General features: G+C 43.7%; 1 protein-coding gene across 1 annotated transcript in view; it reads left to right on the top strand.

Moving 5' to 3' along the window:
• Nucleotides 1-16,184, top strand: part of OBSCN (obscurin, cytoskeletal calmodulin and titin-interacting RhoGEF) — a 202,611-nt gene that overhangs the window by 60,498 nt on the left and 125,929 nt on the right. The window contains exons 27-37 of the mRNA XM_009880514.1: nucleotides 376-480; nucleotides 1,166-1,432; nucleotides 2,068-2,337; nucleotides 3,380-3,646; nucleotides 4,998-5,264; nucleotides 7,826-8,092; nucleotides 9,002-9,271; nucleotides 10,066-10,332; nucleotides 10,851-11,117; nucleotides 12,779-13,051; nucleotides 14,974-15,240. Of these exons, the coding sequence (XP_009878816.1) occupies nucleotides 376-480; nucleotides 1,166-1,432; nucleotides 2,068-2,337; nucleotides 3,380-3,646; nucleotides 4,998-5,264; nucleotides 7,826-8,092; nucleotides 9,002-9,271; nucleotides 10,066-10,332; nucleotides 10,851-11,117; nucleotides 12,779-13,051; nucleotides 14,974-15,240 (2,787 nt within the window). The remainder of the gene's footprint in view (nucleotides 1-375; nucleotides 481-1,165; nucleotides 1,433-2,067; nucleotides 2,338-3,379; nucleotides 3,647-4,997; nucleotides 5,265-7,825; nucleotides 8,093-9,001; nucleotides 9,272-10,065; nucleotides 10,333-10,850; nucleotides 11,118-12,778; nucleotides 13,052-14,973; nucleotides 15,241-16,184) is intronic.

The following is a 16,184-nucleotide window of genomic DNA, read 5'->3' as shown; positions in this document are numbered from 1 at the left end:
TGTTTTTTGGGGCTGCAGGTAGGCTGAGTCAGTGACATGGTGGGAATGTTAATAAGGCAAATTTGGTGTCATCCCACCATCCCATGCTGCCAGCAGTGGGTAGGAATTTGTATCATCTGACAGTGGGCGAGATCCTTCTGTTTCAAGTCCTTTCCAGATGGTGGGGACCACATTCAGTCAGTCCTTGGAGGATCTGAGGTTAGGTTATCCTTTGATCCAGGGACATAGACACAGGGGAATGGTCGGCCTTGCTGCCGGGAGAGTAGGTGGGGATGCACTGAAACCAGATGAACGATGCTCAACCTGGCAGCGTGCCTTGAGGAGTGAAGCTGGTTGCTCAGGGGAAGCTGTGTCTGGTTGTGCCTCTGTTCTCAGGAAAGACGTATTCGCTGACTTACACGCGCGTCCAAGTCGAAGATGCAGCAGAGATCAAATTTGTAGCAGAAAAGGCAGAATCTCGTGCCCATCTTACTGTAAAAGGTAATTATGCTTTTCATGCCAACACTGCTTAAACTATCTCATGTTACAAAGCAATCAACTTCCATCACTTTAATGTGAAGAAGGTTAAACGACACCTAGAGCTTTCAGGGAAAGAAAAACTCCTACCTGCCTTACTGCACGTGAAATATCAGCCTGGGAATTTACTTTTGCTAAATAACACAGTTTATTTTCTCAGGAGGTTGGTTTTTATACCTTCAGGCATTAAAAGTCACGTTTGAATTTTGAGGGACAAAAAGCTGCAGCTTGATTTTTCTCCTGAATTTTCTTTCTGGTATATGTTTAAAAAGAATGCAGCATTTTTTTGTGTGTTTAACTTAAGCAGTGTGATAGAGACAGAGAGAAGGAAGACATTTGAATGAACACACCGATGAGGAGCTTCGGAAATCTGAGCTCCATCCCTGGCTTTGCCATAGCACTGCTGCGTGGTGTTGAGTAAATTACCTATTATCTCTGCAGTTCAGCCACTTAAGTGGTAAAATAGGGATAAAAAAGTTTTCCTTTAATTAGCTCTTTACTTGCTGTGTGTTAGTTGAGTGTTTAGTGTAGTGGGGATTCCTGTCATCATCCATGAACTGAACATAAAAGAAATAATACTAATGAGTTTTTAATTGGCACCTTTCATGGAAACTGTACTGATTATTCCATCTTTTTTTACTCCTTTTAGAGCTGCCTGTAAAAATTGTGAAGCCTTTGCGAGATAAGATTGCTCTTGAAAAACACCGGGGGTTCCTGGAGTGCCAGGTGTCTCGTGCCAACGCCGAAGTTAGATGGTATAAAAAGGACGTTGAAATTCACCCTAGTGACAAATACGAAATTGTGAGCGATGGTGTCTATCGGAAACTCATCATCAACGATGCAGATTATGAAGATGAGGACACGTACACTTGTGATGCCTTTGATGACAAAAGCAGTGCTAATTTCTTTGTTGAAGGTAGTAAACCATTTTTTCCCCTCCAGGATGTATTGGAAGGAGGATTTAAAAAGTTCTTGCCATTTACTTTGAAAACACAATATCACTTTAAAAGTATTTTAATTCTGTGTTGATTTCTTCTTGAAGTCACTTGATACTGCTTCCTTTTAAGATTATAAGTGCAGGAACATCCTGTAAAATGAATATATGGTAAATTCTCCTAAGGAAAGTGATGAAATTCCTGGTCCAGAGAAGCTGATCAGATGTGCTGGACAAAGTTAGTTGTTCAGAGAAAAGTTACTGTAGCTAATCAAAGTCTTTCCTATTATCAACATCTGCATTTCAATGAGCCTTCTTTTCCATTTTATAGTGCCGAGTGTTCGATATCAGGATAGGAAGGTGGCTTTAGAAATAGCACTGGGAAGCAGGAGATCTGGATACTCTTGAAGCAGTGTCACAGTCTCGCTGTCTGACCTGTGACCAGCAATATATGTTTATTTTTATGGGGGGAAAAAAAAAAAAAGGATGTTTTAATGTCCTTTGAGATAATAGGTGCAGTATTAAAGTGCAGAAAAGATGGCATGTGTGTACAGGATGCTAATGACAAAGTTCTTTGACTCCTAAATCCCTGCTTTCTTGTTCCATCCTTCACCCAGAGCAATCCATTAATATTGTAAAGGAGTTGTGTGATGAGGATGTGACTGAGCCTGAAGAAGCCAATTTTGAATGTGAGATATCCATTCCGTCCGTGAAACCGCCCAAATGGTTTCTCCGCGGAGCAGCCTTACAGGCGGGCAGAAACATTATCATGCAGCAAGAAGGCACCATCCACCGGCTGACAATAGTGAAAACCAGTGCTGATATGACAGGCACTGTTCAGTTCTCCATTGGCAAATCAAAATCCACAGCAAACCTGCTTGTCAGAGGTAATGCGATATGGCCTGGCTTGAATTAGATCACGAGACATCATCGTAGCCCCTGGAAAATAATTTTTCATGGATACTGCCTAATGTGCAGGCTCCACTGGCTGCGGTCTTGGAAACATAGGTGTGCCTGGAAGATCTGCTTAGTTCCCAGTTACAAGTTGTTGGGTGCAGCGCTGGATGCGCTAAATGAGACAGCAATCTCTCAGGAAAGGATCCAATTAAATGAGTTTGGAGTGCCTGATATTCAAATCTATTTAGCTAAGACTGTTTTAGTTTTTGTTCTTGACTTTACCAAAGAGGACAAAACAGATGCAATTTGCCAGGAGACTTTATTTTGTCTCATTTCTGAACCAGAGAAGTTTGATAGCTCATTTACTTAATCCACTTTGTCATTGATTTGATCTGGGACGAAGCTTCAAGGCTTTTTATCTTCCACTGTCACCATAGTAAATATCTCCAGTCCCACCCTGAAGTCTTTGTTTTGTCTTTACTTTCATAAAGCCCTCAATCAGAGAGCAATTCAGTAAACACTGAAACAAGACTGGACCATGCGTTTGGTACTTAATATACAGTATTATCTTATAGAAACCAGCACTCCCTACAGATCCTCACGTTGTTTTAGCTTCAGAGCAAACCAGCTCTGTAACAGGAATCTGTAGCATTGTCTGAGCAATTCACAAAACAGTTGTGAATGACATACCTGAAATTAATTGGCATGAAATGGAAATTAGAAACTTTCCTCTTCTTCAGATTGTATGATAAGACAAGGGGTGATGGCTTTAAACTAAAAGAGGGAAGATTTAGACTAGATAGAAGGAAGAAAGTTCTTATGTGAGGGTAGTGAAACACTGGCCCAGGTTGCCCAGAGAGGTGGTAGATGCCCCATCTCAGGAAACATTCGAGGTCAGGTTGGACGGGGCTCTGAGCAACCTGATGTAGTTGAAGATGTCCCTGCTCATGGCAGGGGGGGTGGACTAGATGACTTTAAAGGTCCCTCCCAACCCAAATCATTCTATAATTCTTTCCCAACCCTGCTTTGCAGATTACCACATACAGATCACCAGGAAGATGGAGGACAAGACAGCCCTGGAGCGTCATTCGGTCATCCTGTCTTGTGACTTCAGGCCTTCTCCAAAGATTGTGAAGTGGTTCAAGGGCCACACTCCCATTGAGCCCTCCGAGAAATACAAAATCAAACGGGAGCAGCATTCAGCAGAGCTCAAGATTTTGAAGGTGAAGCCTGAAGATGCTGGTGTGTACAAGTGCAGGGCTGGAAACGCAGAAACCGAAGCCACGCTGATCGTTGAAGGTACGAGCGGTTTGCAGCAGGGGGGCTGGCCTGTTACGTAGATATAAGGAAGTAATTTTTTATGCTGAGGGTGATAAAACCCTGGCCCAGGTTGCCCAGAGAGGTGGTGGATGTCCCATCCCTGGAAACATTCCAGGTCAGGTTGGATGGGGCTCTGAGCAACCTGATTGAGTTGAAGGTGTCCCTGCCCATGGCAGGGGGGTGGGACTAGATGGCCTTTAAAGGTCCCTTCCAACCCAAACCATTCTGTGATTCTGTGATACCTTTATGGTTCATCACTTCACTCTAGGTTTCTTTTCTTGAGTTAAGGTAGATTCCCACAGTTGTCTTCTGCTAATTTTGTGTAAATGCGATATCTTAAGTGAACCGACTGTATTATGCACAGTGCTGATATTCTGTGATACTGAAATCCACCACTTGCCGTGAAGTAGGTAATGCATGTGGAAGGGCTCCATCTGGGTAAGGCAGAAATTCATCTGTCTTTCTCAAGGCACATTATTTTCCGTTTCATCTGAGGAATTTGGACTCTGGTACTTCTTGCTAAAAATGTTCATTATGTTAAACTGCCACAGGCCTCTCATTCTGGTGATCCTGGATGTGGTTTTCATTTCCTGACCTCCGTGTCAGCTTTTATATCTGCAATACGTTTGTTTTTCATGATGGTGATCTACCTCATCCTGGTGTGGCACTATTTTTAGCCAATTCTTCACCTCTGGTGAAACCATAAGACAATCACTTTCAGCAAGACTTGGAGGTGAAACACTGAATCGTTTGCAGAAGCCAGTCCTTAAAAACCAGCATTTCATGAGTGGAGAAACTGCAAAGAGAAACCTCTGGCCAATGACTGGGAAAGAAAATAATTCGGTTCCTGTTGCTTCCTAAAACTGAGCAAGTTCGTTAATCTCTTTGTACCCGCTGTTTGTGACCAAATGCATTGTCTTCATCTCATCCTCCGTGTTTCCCTGGTGGTCAGTCAGGGATAATTTAGTTGTAAAGTGTACGTGTATGTGCAGTGACAAGCACACAGGGATTGGAGCTCTGTGGGATACTTAGGCATCACTATAATGTCATTACCAGTTTAGAAAGAATTACTTATTTTTAAATTAAAAAGGGAAAAAAAAAAAGCAAAACAGTTTTATATCTAAAAAGAAAATTGAGGGCTCTCGACAATGTAGTCTTTTTAAGAGACGTGTTTTTGTTGGGCTACGTGCAGAACCAAGTAAATGAAATGTAAAGACCCATGGTGTACAGGAGACCAGACTAAACCATCTAATAAACTCTATGAAATCTATTTGTGGTAACAGTACTGATTTATGGTAACAGTCGTGATGTGCCCCTTGGTTTCCTACAGCCCGCAACGTAGAAGTACTCAAACACCTACAGGACGTGGAAATTGAAGAAGAAAGTTCCGCTGTCTTCTCCTGCGAGCTGTCCCACGACGATGAGGATGTGGAATGGTTCCTCAACGGCACCCTCCTTTACACCAACAATTTCAATGACATCAGGAATGTTGGCAATTGCTACGTGCTGACGATGAAGCAGGTCAAGCCTGAGGATGCTGGCACAGTGACGATGAAGTCAGACAAGGTGTCAGAGAGCGCGCGTCTGAAGGTGATAGGTGCGTCGTGATCACACCCTCCTGAATCTAAATTAGAGACGCAAAGGAGCTATTATTTACCATACCCAAGCGGCAATCCTGCTCGTAAGCTTCACCTCTCTGGGGCTGAGTAATAGGCGTGCAGGGGCTTTCTCCTAGTGTGAGTTTCTACTGTAGCTGATAATTTTTCTAAGGAAGATTGTTTTGGTGTCCTGCCAAAACTTCCCATAGCTCTTTATCATCCTTCTACCTATCTGGATAGTCTCAAGAGCAATTTCCTTTACATCTAGGCTTCTTCAATAGTGTGTAGTCTATAAACTGTTGTTTCTAACGACTTTTGTCTGCGGGGACTTGAGCTTCAGTGTACCTCCATGGGTAGGGCACACCTTTAGTACGTCAGTTCTGGAGTTGGGCTGAATCAGCAAAGAGAAGGCAGTTTGCTGCTGTCCTTCATACTTCTTAAAGTTTGGTCACACAACTGAGTTGCTGTAGTTTAACATGTTCTTGTCCACTCTTGGCAAGTTTGGGGACACCAAGCTGAGTGGTGCGGTTGACGTGCCTGAGGGATGGGATGCCCTCCAGAGGGACCTGGAAAGGCTCGAGAAGTGGGCCCATGTGAAACTCATGAGGTTCAACAAGGGCTGAGCGTAGGGTCCTGCATGTTGGTCATGGCAACCTGAAGTATCAGTACAGGCTGGGGGATGGATGAGCAGCTTTGCTGGGAAGGACTTGGGGATACTGGTGGATGAAAAGCTGGAGATGAGCTGGCAATGTGCGCTCACAGCCCAGAAAGCCACCCACATCCTGGTCTGCATCAAAAGCAGCGTGGGCAGCAGGGCGAGGGAGGGGATTCTGCCCCTCTGCTCCACTCTGGTGAGATCCCTCTGCAGTGCTGCATCCAGCTCTGGAGCCCTCAGCACAGGAAAGACGTGGACCTATTGGAGCAGGTCCAGAGGAGGGCCACAAAGATGATCAGAGGGCTGGAGTACCCCTCCTATGAGGACAGGCTGAGAGAGTTGGGGTTGTTCAGCCTGGAGAAGAGAAGGCTCCAGGGAGACCTTATTGCAGCTTTTCAGCACTTAAAGAGGGCTTTTAGGAAAAATGGGGAGAAACTTTTTAGTGGGGCCTGTTGTGATAGGACAAGGGGTAATGGCTTTAAACCAAAGGAGGGAAGATTCAGACTAGATATGAGGAAGAAATTTTTCACTGTGAGGGTGGTGAAACACTGGCCCAGGTTGCCCAGAGAGGGGGTTGATGCCCCATCCCTGGAAATATTCAAGGCCAGGGCAGATGAGGCTCAGAGCAACCTGCTCTAGTTGACAATGTTCCTGCTTATTGGAGAGGGGTTGGACTAGATGGCCTTTAAAGGTCCCTTCCAACCCAAACTGTTCTCTGATTCTCTGATCAGCTAAGCCCCAGTAAGTTATGTGGGTTATTCTAGGCATGTTAGGAACTTGAGGTAAAGCTCTCACCAAAATTTCAAAATCAAATTTTCTTTAGCAACGCACCCGTAGATGCATGCTCAGGTAAATCATAGTGATTTGTGATCCTAAATTAACTCGTTCATGTATCTGGAAATATCGGTGGAAAATGTTCTGAGCCGTTCTCTCTGAAAGTGAGTCTCACATCCTCCATAGCCTCTTGGAGAATCATCTCTCTGATTTCCTTTGGATTTTGCCTCCTGATCATGACTAATTTATTCTTCCCAGAGTATCTGAATAATTTAACTGTTTTACTCTATCCACTCAGAGAGTCTGAAGGATTTTCTTTTCTGTCTTTCTTTTATATCTGGTCAAAAATTGCCACTGCATAAATATCTTCTGTGTCAAATATTTTTAAATTAGGTAAAGGGAATCAATAAAACAAAGAGGCAGGAGCAAAAATGTTTAGGAGAGTGAGGACAAAGTGTATCATATCTTTTTATTGCTGCTTCTACAGCATGAATCCTGCTTCACGGAAAGGCAGTGCCAGCTCTCTGGCTGTAGAAGACCTACATCCCAATTACTTCTCTTCACACATTTTTCCTTTCAACCACCTGACCCCTTTCCACTTGTAGACTGCTGCAATGAGAAAGGACGTTCCCAGAGAATGTTTTCTCCTCCTCCATGATGCAGACAAGTTCTTCCTTAAATCTAGTCTATCTTGTTGCGTAGCTATTCCGTAGAAGTGTGAAGCTGTCCCCTTGGCCTTCACTAGGGCCCTACATCCCTGCTCCAAGCCCCGTTCCCCGTGATGGGATCTCCTGTGATCCCCAACAGATGCCCCAATGCAGAGAAGGAAGGAGTCCTTGCGATCTCATAGCTGCGCAGTCAAAAGAGAGATGAAGATGACAGCACTGAATGTCACTACCCGTCCACAGCAATGCAGGCTGCCTCTCTCCCTCCCTGCACCCTCGTATTGAACAATTCTGATTTCCCTAAAACTCATTCCAGTCATGAGGTCTGAGACTGCTTTAGGTTCTGCATCGGTGTCAGCAGTGTTGTGCAGGGTTTACTTAAGCTCTCTTTAAATATTTAGTAGCAACTGAAAATGTCTCGACTTAAATATCCAGGTGGTTCTCTGTTTTGCCCCTTAACCTTCAGAGAAGCCTGCTGTCTTCATGAAGTCCTTGGACGATGTTTTTGGTGAGGAGCGAGGTGTGATTAAACTGGAATGCGAAGTTTCCAAAGAGAAGGTCAAACCTGTTTGGAAAAAGGATGGTGTGAAGCTCACTTCTGGTAACAAGTATGAGGAGATACAGTCTGGCAAGACCCTGTGCCTCCTTATCCATGACCTTGAAAAGGCAGATGCAGGTTTGTACACCTGTGATATTGGAACTGATGTTGCCAAGTCAAAGGTCAGCGTTCAGGGTAAGTGTTGTTGACGATGGTCAGTCAAGGGGTGCTGCAAATATGGGTGGGCTTGGTCACTTTGTCTCACACCTATTCCTCCATAAGCCTCACAGAACACGGTGATGTCTGAACAATCCCCGTTACTCTTTGGTGTAGGTAGATCTGGTGTTTCAGTGAAAATCATGTGAGAATGTAGTGCCAATGTGTCCTTCCCAAACAGCCCTAAGGTGCAGAAATCCTCCAGGAAGAGCAAATAATTTCTCAAAAACAACAACAAAACAAACAAAAAGAAAGAACACAAACCCCAAAACCCAAGCAGCTCGTGTTTCGCATTTTTGAGCTGTTAATTCAGAGTCTGTTGTGGTAACACAAAAGTAGGACAACACTGACTATTGAAAATCCGTCAGTTCAACCTGTCCTCTATATTCCTTGTGGCTGCTTGAAGAACAGAGAATTGTTCCTGGCTTTCAAACTCATGTTGATAATGAGACATATTTTGAATTTGTCTGATTTGAATACCAGCAGGAGTAGGATGGTAACAAGTTAACAATCACAAACATCCCATTTCTCATATCAGCATGGAGAAAAACCTCACGCTGCGTCCCAGAGGCTTTCTGTCTGACAGCTTTTCTCCCCTCTAGCTCACTGAATCTTGACTGTTCTCCACCGGCTGAGCTGTTCTTCATGCAGTCCTTCCAGAGAAAAGCCTGGAGATTCATGTGTCCCTCTTTCTCTAGCTTTGTGCTGATTCTGAGTGGATAACATCTTGGAAATCCTTCCCATGTCAAATATGCCTGTAAGGAACGCAGCGCTGTGCTGCCAGTCCTACAGATAAACCAGTCTCATAAGCTAAAAATGTCAATAGTACTACTCATTTTAATCATAAAAAACTTTTCTCCTTGTATTAACCTACTTTTTGTCTTCCAGAGCTGAACATTGGCATCACCAAACGGTTGAAGAACACTGAAATCCAGGAGGGAGAAGATTGCACTTTTGAGTGTATTTTGTCCCATGAAAGCATTGACGACTTCAACTGGACGCTGAACGGGAGCAAAGTGGAAAGTGGTGGGCGATTTAAAGCCTTTAACATGGGTCGGAAATACACGCTCAATATCAAAAATGTGATTCCTGATGATGCTGGGGAAGTCATTTTCACTGCCCGTGGTCTAACCTCTAAGGCTTCTCTGGTTGTGAAAGGTAATGAGATCAGAAAGGTTCTGAGGTTTGATTTCTTGGGTGTCTTTTCATAAGGTGTATCAGTAAACCATGAAGGCAAACTCTTGTTACGATCAAAGTGAAGAGCAGCCTTCTTTGTCAGCTTTGAAGCACTGAGAATTTTTCTTAAAAACAAGTGAAAGGCTGAAACTTTTTATAGATATTTAAGAATTGCAGAATACACTGGGTAGTGCAATTGTACAGACAATTGCTACCCAGACCGTGCAGCTGAGATAAATCACCCACGGCTCCCTGGGTAGTCAGTGGAGAGAAGCAATAGGTGGTTTTCCAGACATGGTTCACCATCCAGTTAGTCCTATTTAGGACAAAATAAATTGTTTCTTGAAGTCTATTGCCTGCAGTTAGCAGATCACTGTTGGCTGTAGAGTGGCCCTGGACTGAGTTCCTCTGCTACATCCCTCCATAGCACAGGTGTCTATATTTAGTGAGACAGATTCCACCCTAAGTGCACACCTACAGTAACTTCGGTGACGGCAGAATGACATCCCCTGAAATGGATGTCCTCAGTTCCTGTAAGCAATCATTAATATCTACTGAGAGCCCATAATTGCGATTAACAAGTACTAAAGAGCAAGACTGCTTTTCCCCTCCCTTCCCTAACATAGTATGAATCATTCATTAGGGAATGTGAAAACGTGCTGAGTATTTGAATTGCAAAACCCCCAACCATATAGTGATCATGATTTTTATTCAAAGTTGTCTTTTTTCTTTTTTTCTTTTTTTTTTTTTTTTTTTCCCCTCCCCAACCTCTTTAGAAAAACCTACTGAGGTTACAAAACAGCTGGAGGATAAAACATCCGCGGCGGGGCAGGACATCAGCCTGAGCTGTGAATTGTCGAAACCTGATGTGAGCATCAGGTGGTACAAGGATGGCAAAGCCATCCGGAAAAGCCAGAAATATGACTTGCACCAAGAGGGAACACGGGCCATTCTGATCATCCATGACTCCACAGTGAAGGACAGCGGGGAGTACACCTGTGAGACGGAGGTCTCCAAAACGAAAGCCAGGATCACGGTGCAAGGTCAGCTGAAGCATGCGTGGGGGCTGGCATGTACAGGAGTCGGGGTAAATATCTACAGCCTGTGGGAGATGTTCTTCTCTTCTATCTCCCTAAACAGGATCGATTTTTAGTTATCAACAAATGTCATGGATTAAAAGCTTTTAAAAAACCCTGAAAAAACACCTTGTAGGTGCTGAAGAATCTTATGTGCTACATAACGAGCCAATAAAAATTGCCAGTTTGAATTAGTCTTTTTTGAATCTGGGTGATCAAAACTGTATGCGTTCTGCCAGATAAGATCTCACCAGCACCTGTACAATGACATTAAACTTTCCAGGTATCTTCTCGAAATGCTTTATCTGATACACCCTGTGACCATGAAGTGGACCTGGTGATCTTCTCAGATCCTTTCCACCTCTATATTCTGTTATTCTACAAGTGGGAGCAGAGGGGATTCAAGACCACTCTCTACGTACAGGACTTGTTTGAGTAACAGATCTCTCTCTGCCTCTCTATTTTATTTTATTTTTTCCTTCCAGAAAAACCTAATTATTTTGTCAAGGAACTTTCAGACCTGAAAGTCGATGAAAGCGGAACTGCAGTTTTTACGTGCCAGAGTGAGAAAGCTGCATCCTCTGTGGTCTGGAGGAAAGGCATAGCTGAACTCAGGGCTAGCAAGAAATACGAGATCACCCAGAAAGGACAAGTCCTGCAGCTGACCATAAATAACTTGGAGAAAAGTGATAGTGACACTTACACGTGCGACATTGGTGATGCCCAGTCCAGAGCCAAGCTAGTCGTGCAAGGTAGGCATGAGAGGAATGTGGTTGTACGTCCTGTTTCTCCATCAGGAAACATTATATGTGTAGGCAGACCTGTTTCTAAGCATACGGGTAGCAGATCCACTGATTTCTGGCTCTGTCTCGCTCATGAGGGACATGTTGGGGGGGTTGGACTAGATGATCTCCAGAGGTCCCTTCCAACCCCGACCATTCTGTGATTCTGTGATGTGGACAAAAATATAGCAACGTGGAGCTGGAGAGACAGAGCAGTTTGTCGGTGTGAAGCAATTACACCTGGAGTACTTTGTGTATGATTTAAAACCCCAAATGCTGATGTGGGGAGAGGCCGGTGTTCCTGCTGGATGTTTGATATGATTCAGAGTGCCTGTTATTAGACAGGGGAAAGATTATTCTGCCTCCAGGCTTTTCTCCGTGTCCCTTGATGTCTCTTTCCAGTAGCAGTTTCTACGAGGGGATGGGTGAATGAGTGGTCCAGGGGTCTTTAAGTCCCTCTGCACTTGAGAGAAGAAAGGTACAACCCAATCTCCACCTCAAGAGTACAACCCAGCAGCTTTTATTTGATGTTGTGGGCAGTAAATGAGCTGTGGTGGCCAATGGTGACAGCAGGGTCATGTTTGAGGTGAAGGAGTGATGTCTGGTGGTTACTGCTCCTCACAGTTCCCTCACTGGAGCCCTGACTGGGAGAAACCCTTGAGATGAAGTTGATGAAACAATGAAGAGAATAGGAGGATTGATTCAAGAAAAGTCAGTGTGCAGTGGCGGTTTCCCCTTACTAATTATTATAGTTAGTTGTTAAAGACGAGGGGGTAAAGCCAGACTCCTCCACTGCTGCTCGTCTGCCAGAGCAGCCCTGAGAAGCTGAGAAGTGAGCTTAATCCCCAGCGTGGCCTGAGGATCTGAGCTACCCGAATTCCCTGCGAGGTTTCCAACACCAACTTTTCTGAGTGTAAAAATACTCCTCTGTCACATCACAAAGCACAAGGAAAGAGTAAAAATTCCCTGTACTGGTATTGGAAGTAGGAGCAACGTCAGACATATCTTTGTATACAGTGATAACTGTAGTTTATTTATTTATTTAGATAGGTGTATATCTACTTATACCTGTACAGACAGCTTTTCAGGGCTGTTGTTTTGTTTCCTTTTCCTAAAGCTGCAGCCAGACACTCTCTCCGTTTCCCACTGTGTTTATGGTTGGAGTAAGCTCAAAGAAGGTGGGGGCTGGGTGGTCCTGTCCCATAGAAAGCAAGTCATATTTGCTCTAGAAAAACAGAGGGGTTGCCGGCGGGGGGGGAGATCATCTGCTTAGCGTTGTCTAGAGCCCGATGACGCTGTCAGAGCCGCATCCTTTCAGCCTTTCCAGGTAGTTCCATTTAAGAAAAACTTTTTAACACTGGATTTGCGTTGTACTGGCTACTTGTTCTTCTGTATGTGCTCTGGTGCTTTGAAGTTGTCTTCATCCTATATTGATGTGTGTCCTGTATATATATTATCTTCCCGTGAATGTTTTTTGTGTTCTGTAACAGTGGAATTATGTTTCAGTCTTCTGTATAGTGAACATATTTCTTTCTTGAAATACTCACATGGCAAATCTCAGAGTTTTCCATATCTATTTTCATGCTAGAAACTGAAGATTCCAGTAATTGATGTATCTATGTTCCTTTCAGGCCAGAAAGTGCTAATAACAGAAGACCTGGAAGATGTCACTGTGTTAGAAGGAGAATCTGCCATGTTCAAATGCAGAATCTCTCCCATAGACTATAGCAAAGTGCAGTGGTTTTTGGATAAAACCCCACTCCATACCAATGAACTTAATGAGATCCAGTCTCAGCCTGGTGGATATCACTTGCTAACCTTGAAAAAACTCACACTGAAGGACTCGGGGGTCATTACATTTGAAGCTGGTGATAAGAAAACATCTGCCAGTTTGGTTGTTAAAGGTAATTCAATCATAAAAACTGCAGGAGAGGAAAGAATGTGTACAAATAAGTATGGGTTAATGTGGGTAGGTGAAAAAAAGAACAAAAATGCTACAAATTTGGCCCCATCATATATATATGTGTGTGTGTATACGTTCAAGAATAGCATTACCTATATAATGGAGCTAGGGCTGGGGAAGGAACACTTTGTAATCCTGGACAACTCTCAGAGCGTTTATTGGACCTTAGATGGGAATGTTATACTGTAGCAATGGTACGTTGGACGTCTGGTCCAGTTTTCCTTGAGCTGAGCTGATAGGGTCATGACAAATGAGGAGAAATCAATTAGTTCAAGAAAAGAAAAACAGGAAGTGGAACCGATAAGTTTTTAATTTAATTTTTATTATTTGAAAGGCAACATTGTGTGTGCTCTCTGCTATTGATTGTTGACAATGATTTATTTTCTCTTGAAAAGTTAAACTGAGTTAAAACTGCAGTGTTAGTCTACTTCTATAGCGAGGGAATAAAATGAATGCCAAACAGCCCACGAATGCAGGATCAGAGAGGTGTTTTGTTACTGGAAACATAAATATTTCTCGTTGCCCAGAGATGTAAAACACAGTCTCCATTGTGTCAGGTGATATACTTATTCTTTTCAGAATCACCATGTTTCTTGCAAAGAACTTTTTTTTTTTTTTCAAAATTTGAAAATTTGCCCAAATTTTGCCATGCTACTGAAATGCAAACAGATTTTTTTTTTTTTTTTTTTTTTTCCCTGAAGGCAAATGAAAGGTCTTATTTGCAAAAGCCCGATTCCTTTTGGTAAAGCTAATACGTGGTGTTATGGAATCAAAACCAGGTTTTGGTCCCCTGATTGAACAGATTTTTATGAATGAAAAAGCATTAAGCCAGGAGGGGATAAGATCTACCTTGGCCAATTTAGCTATCGGTATCTAGCTTAGACTATAAGCTGCGTAGAAAGACAAGCACTTCCAGCGAGCAGTTCATCTTCTGTCTCTTAATGACTGATTTTGGAAGTGAATATCTGGTCTCTGGAGGTGTCTATCATCTTAGCCCAGAGAAAAGGAGGCTCAGGGGTGACCTTATCCCTCTCAACAGCTGCCTGAGAGGAGGGTGTAGCAAGGTGGGGGTTGGCCTCTTCTCCCAAGTAACAGGCAATAAGACAAGAGGAAACAGCCTCAGGTTGCACCAGGGGAGGTTTAGATTGGATATTGGCAAAAATTTCTTCTCCAAAAGGGTTGTCAAGCACTGGAGCAGGCTGCCCAGGGCAGTGGTGGAATCGCCATCCCTGGAGGTATTTCAAAGATGTGTAGACGTGGTGCTGAGGGACATGGTTTAGTGGTGGTTTTGGCAGTGTTCAGTTGATGGTTGAACCTGATCATCTTAAAGGTTCCTTCCAACCTAGATGATTCTATAATCTCCCAGCAGTTATAGAGACACCCTGTGTAACCAGTCTGCACTCTCTGCCTGGTTTTTAGATGACTCATACTGATAAGATGAGACCTGCATTAGATGGCTGGCTTTGAGGAACCTGTATTGAATCTCCCTTCATGCAGAATGACTTTTTTCCCATTCAGTTAGAAGGTTCAAACTAATCAGCTCACACGGAAAAGGGCCTAGGAAAATTGTGTCTCCATCTTGTTTGTATTTAGTGAGATTCAAGAGATATCTTATGTTCTTCAGCAGGGATATTGTCTTCTCAGTTTCTCCCAGATGGTGTTAGATATTTACTAAACAACTTTTTATGGCATGACTGGTGCCTTCCTCGGGGCTTTATAGTCATGAACACCAAATGATTTGTTACTAACCTTGACCTGTAATTTTGATAGAAGTAATCTTGGATGTAAAGCTCACAGATTACTTGTGATCTGAAAATCCGCACCTCTTCTGAAACATCTCAGATGGTTTTTATGTGATTCTAGAGAAGCCCTGCATCTTTACAAAGGAGCTGGTTGATACTGAAGTCACTGAGGGAGAGGATGTGATCCTTCACTGTGAAACCTCCAAATCAGACAGCCCTGTAAAGTGGTGCAAAGATGGGAGGAGCCTTAGGAATTCTTCCAAGTGTAACATCAGCCGGTCGGGATTCGAAGCCAAGCTTGTCATTCGCAGGGCAGAAGAAAGAGACAGTGGCAGATATGAGTGTGAGGCTGGAGCAGCTAAAAGTAGTGCGATTATTACTGTCAAGGGTAAGAACATTTGGAGTGATGGTTTGGGTCCTAACTCGTCCTCTAACACTGAGGTCAGAGTAATAAATTGAAATGATAAAAACGTGAAACTATACTGAAAAGGAACCTCATGTCTTTGCACTGCAGTGCAGGAGAGGTTCTCATCAAGTCATCTGGGACAGCACCCAGACCGGTGACAGGATGTGAAATAGGAAAATCCTTCATCTTACCGTGTAAGTGCCCAAGCTCCTGGAGCAGAGAGCGATGGGTCAGTAGAGAAGAATGGGCATCTCTGTAGGAGATCCACCCAGCCTAAGACGTAATCCAGATACAGGATGAATCACCTTCTGAAGCTGTCTCCACTGATGGCTCTCTCCAAGGAGGGAGCTTATACACCCACGTTTGTCTGGGTGATTGCTTTAGGCAGCCAGATTTATTGAGAATAGTGCATCCGAAGTTTTCATTCCAAAGACTGGGAGATTCCAAAGGCAGGAGGTGCTATCTGAAGGGCTGTTGTCTGGAGACGTTGTTGTCTGAGCTGGAGAAAACATTCTCTTCTTAGACACGAGACTTTAATGTACTTCCATGTTGAGTCTGAGCCATCTCAGAACCAGGCTCACCTGCTACTCACGTTATGATTGCTCCAGCCTGTCTTGAGTCCCTGCTCCAGCCTGAGGCTGAGGAGGACCTTGGTTCTTGTGAATAAAATTGCTCATTCACATGGGCAGGTTTGAGCAGATAGAGGGAGGCTGTTAATGGCCGGGCCGGGTTTAACCTGACCGGTGGCTATCCTGCAAGCGGCTCTTTTTAACATGCTCTGGAGGGGCTGATCCAAAGCTGCACCTGGATTAGAGAAGTCAGGGTGAACAAAGAGCATTTGGATTGTTGGAATAGTCGACCTGAACCTCAGAGCATGAAAAGGGAAGGCAAGATGCTCTCAGTAGTTATCTAGAGCACAAAGAAAC

Source organism: Charadrius vociferus, unplaced genomic scaffold, assembly GCF_000708025.1.
Source record: "Charadrius vociferus isolate BGI_N301 unplaced genomic scaffold, ASM70802v2 scaffold12, whole genome shotgun sequence".
Taxonomy (NCBI): Eukaryota; Metazoa; Chordata; class Aves; order Charadriiformes; family Charadriidae; genus Charadrius; species Charadrius vociferus.
Note: the sequence above shows the minus strand (reverse complement) of the source record. Positions and strands in the feature narration are given on the sequence as shown.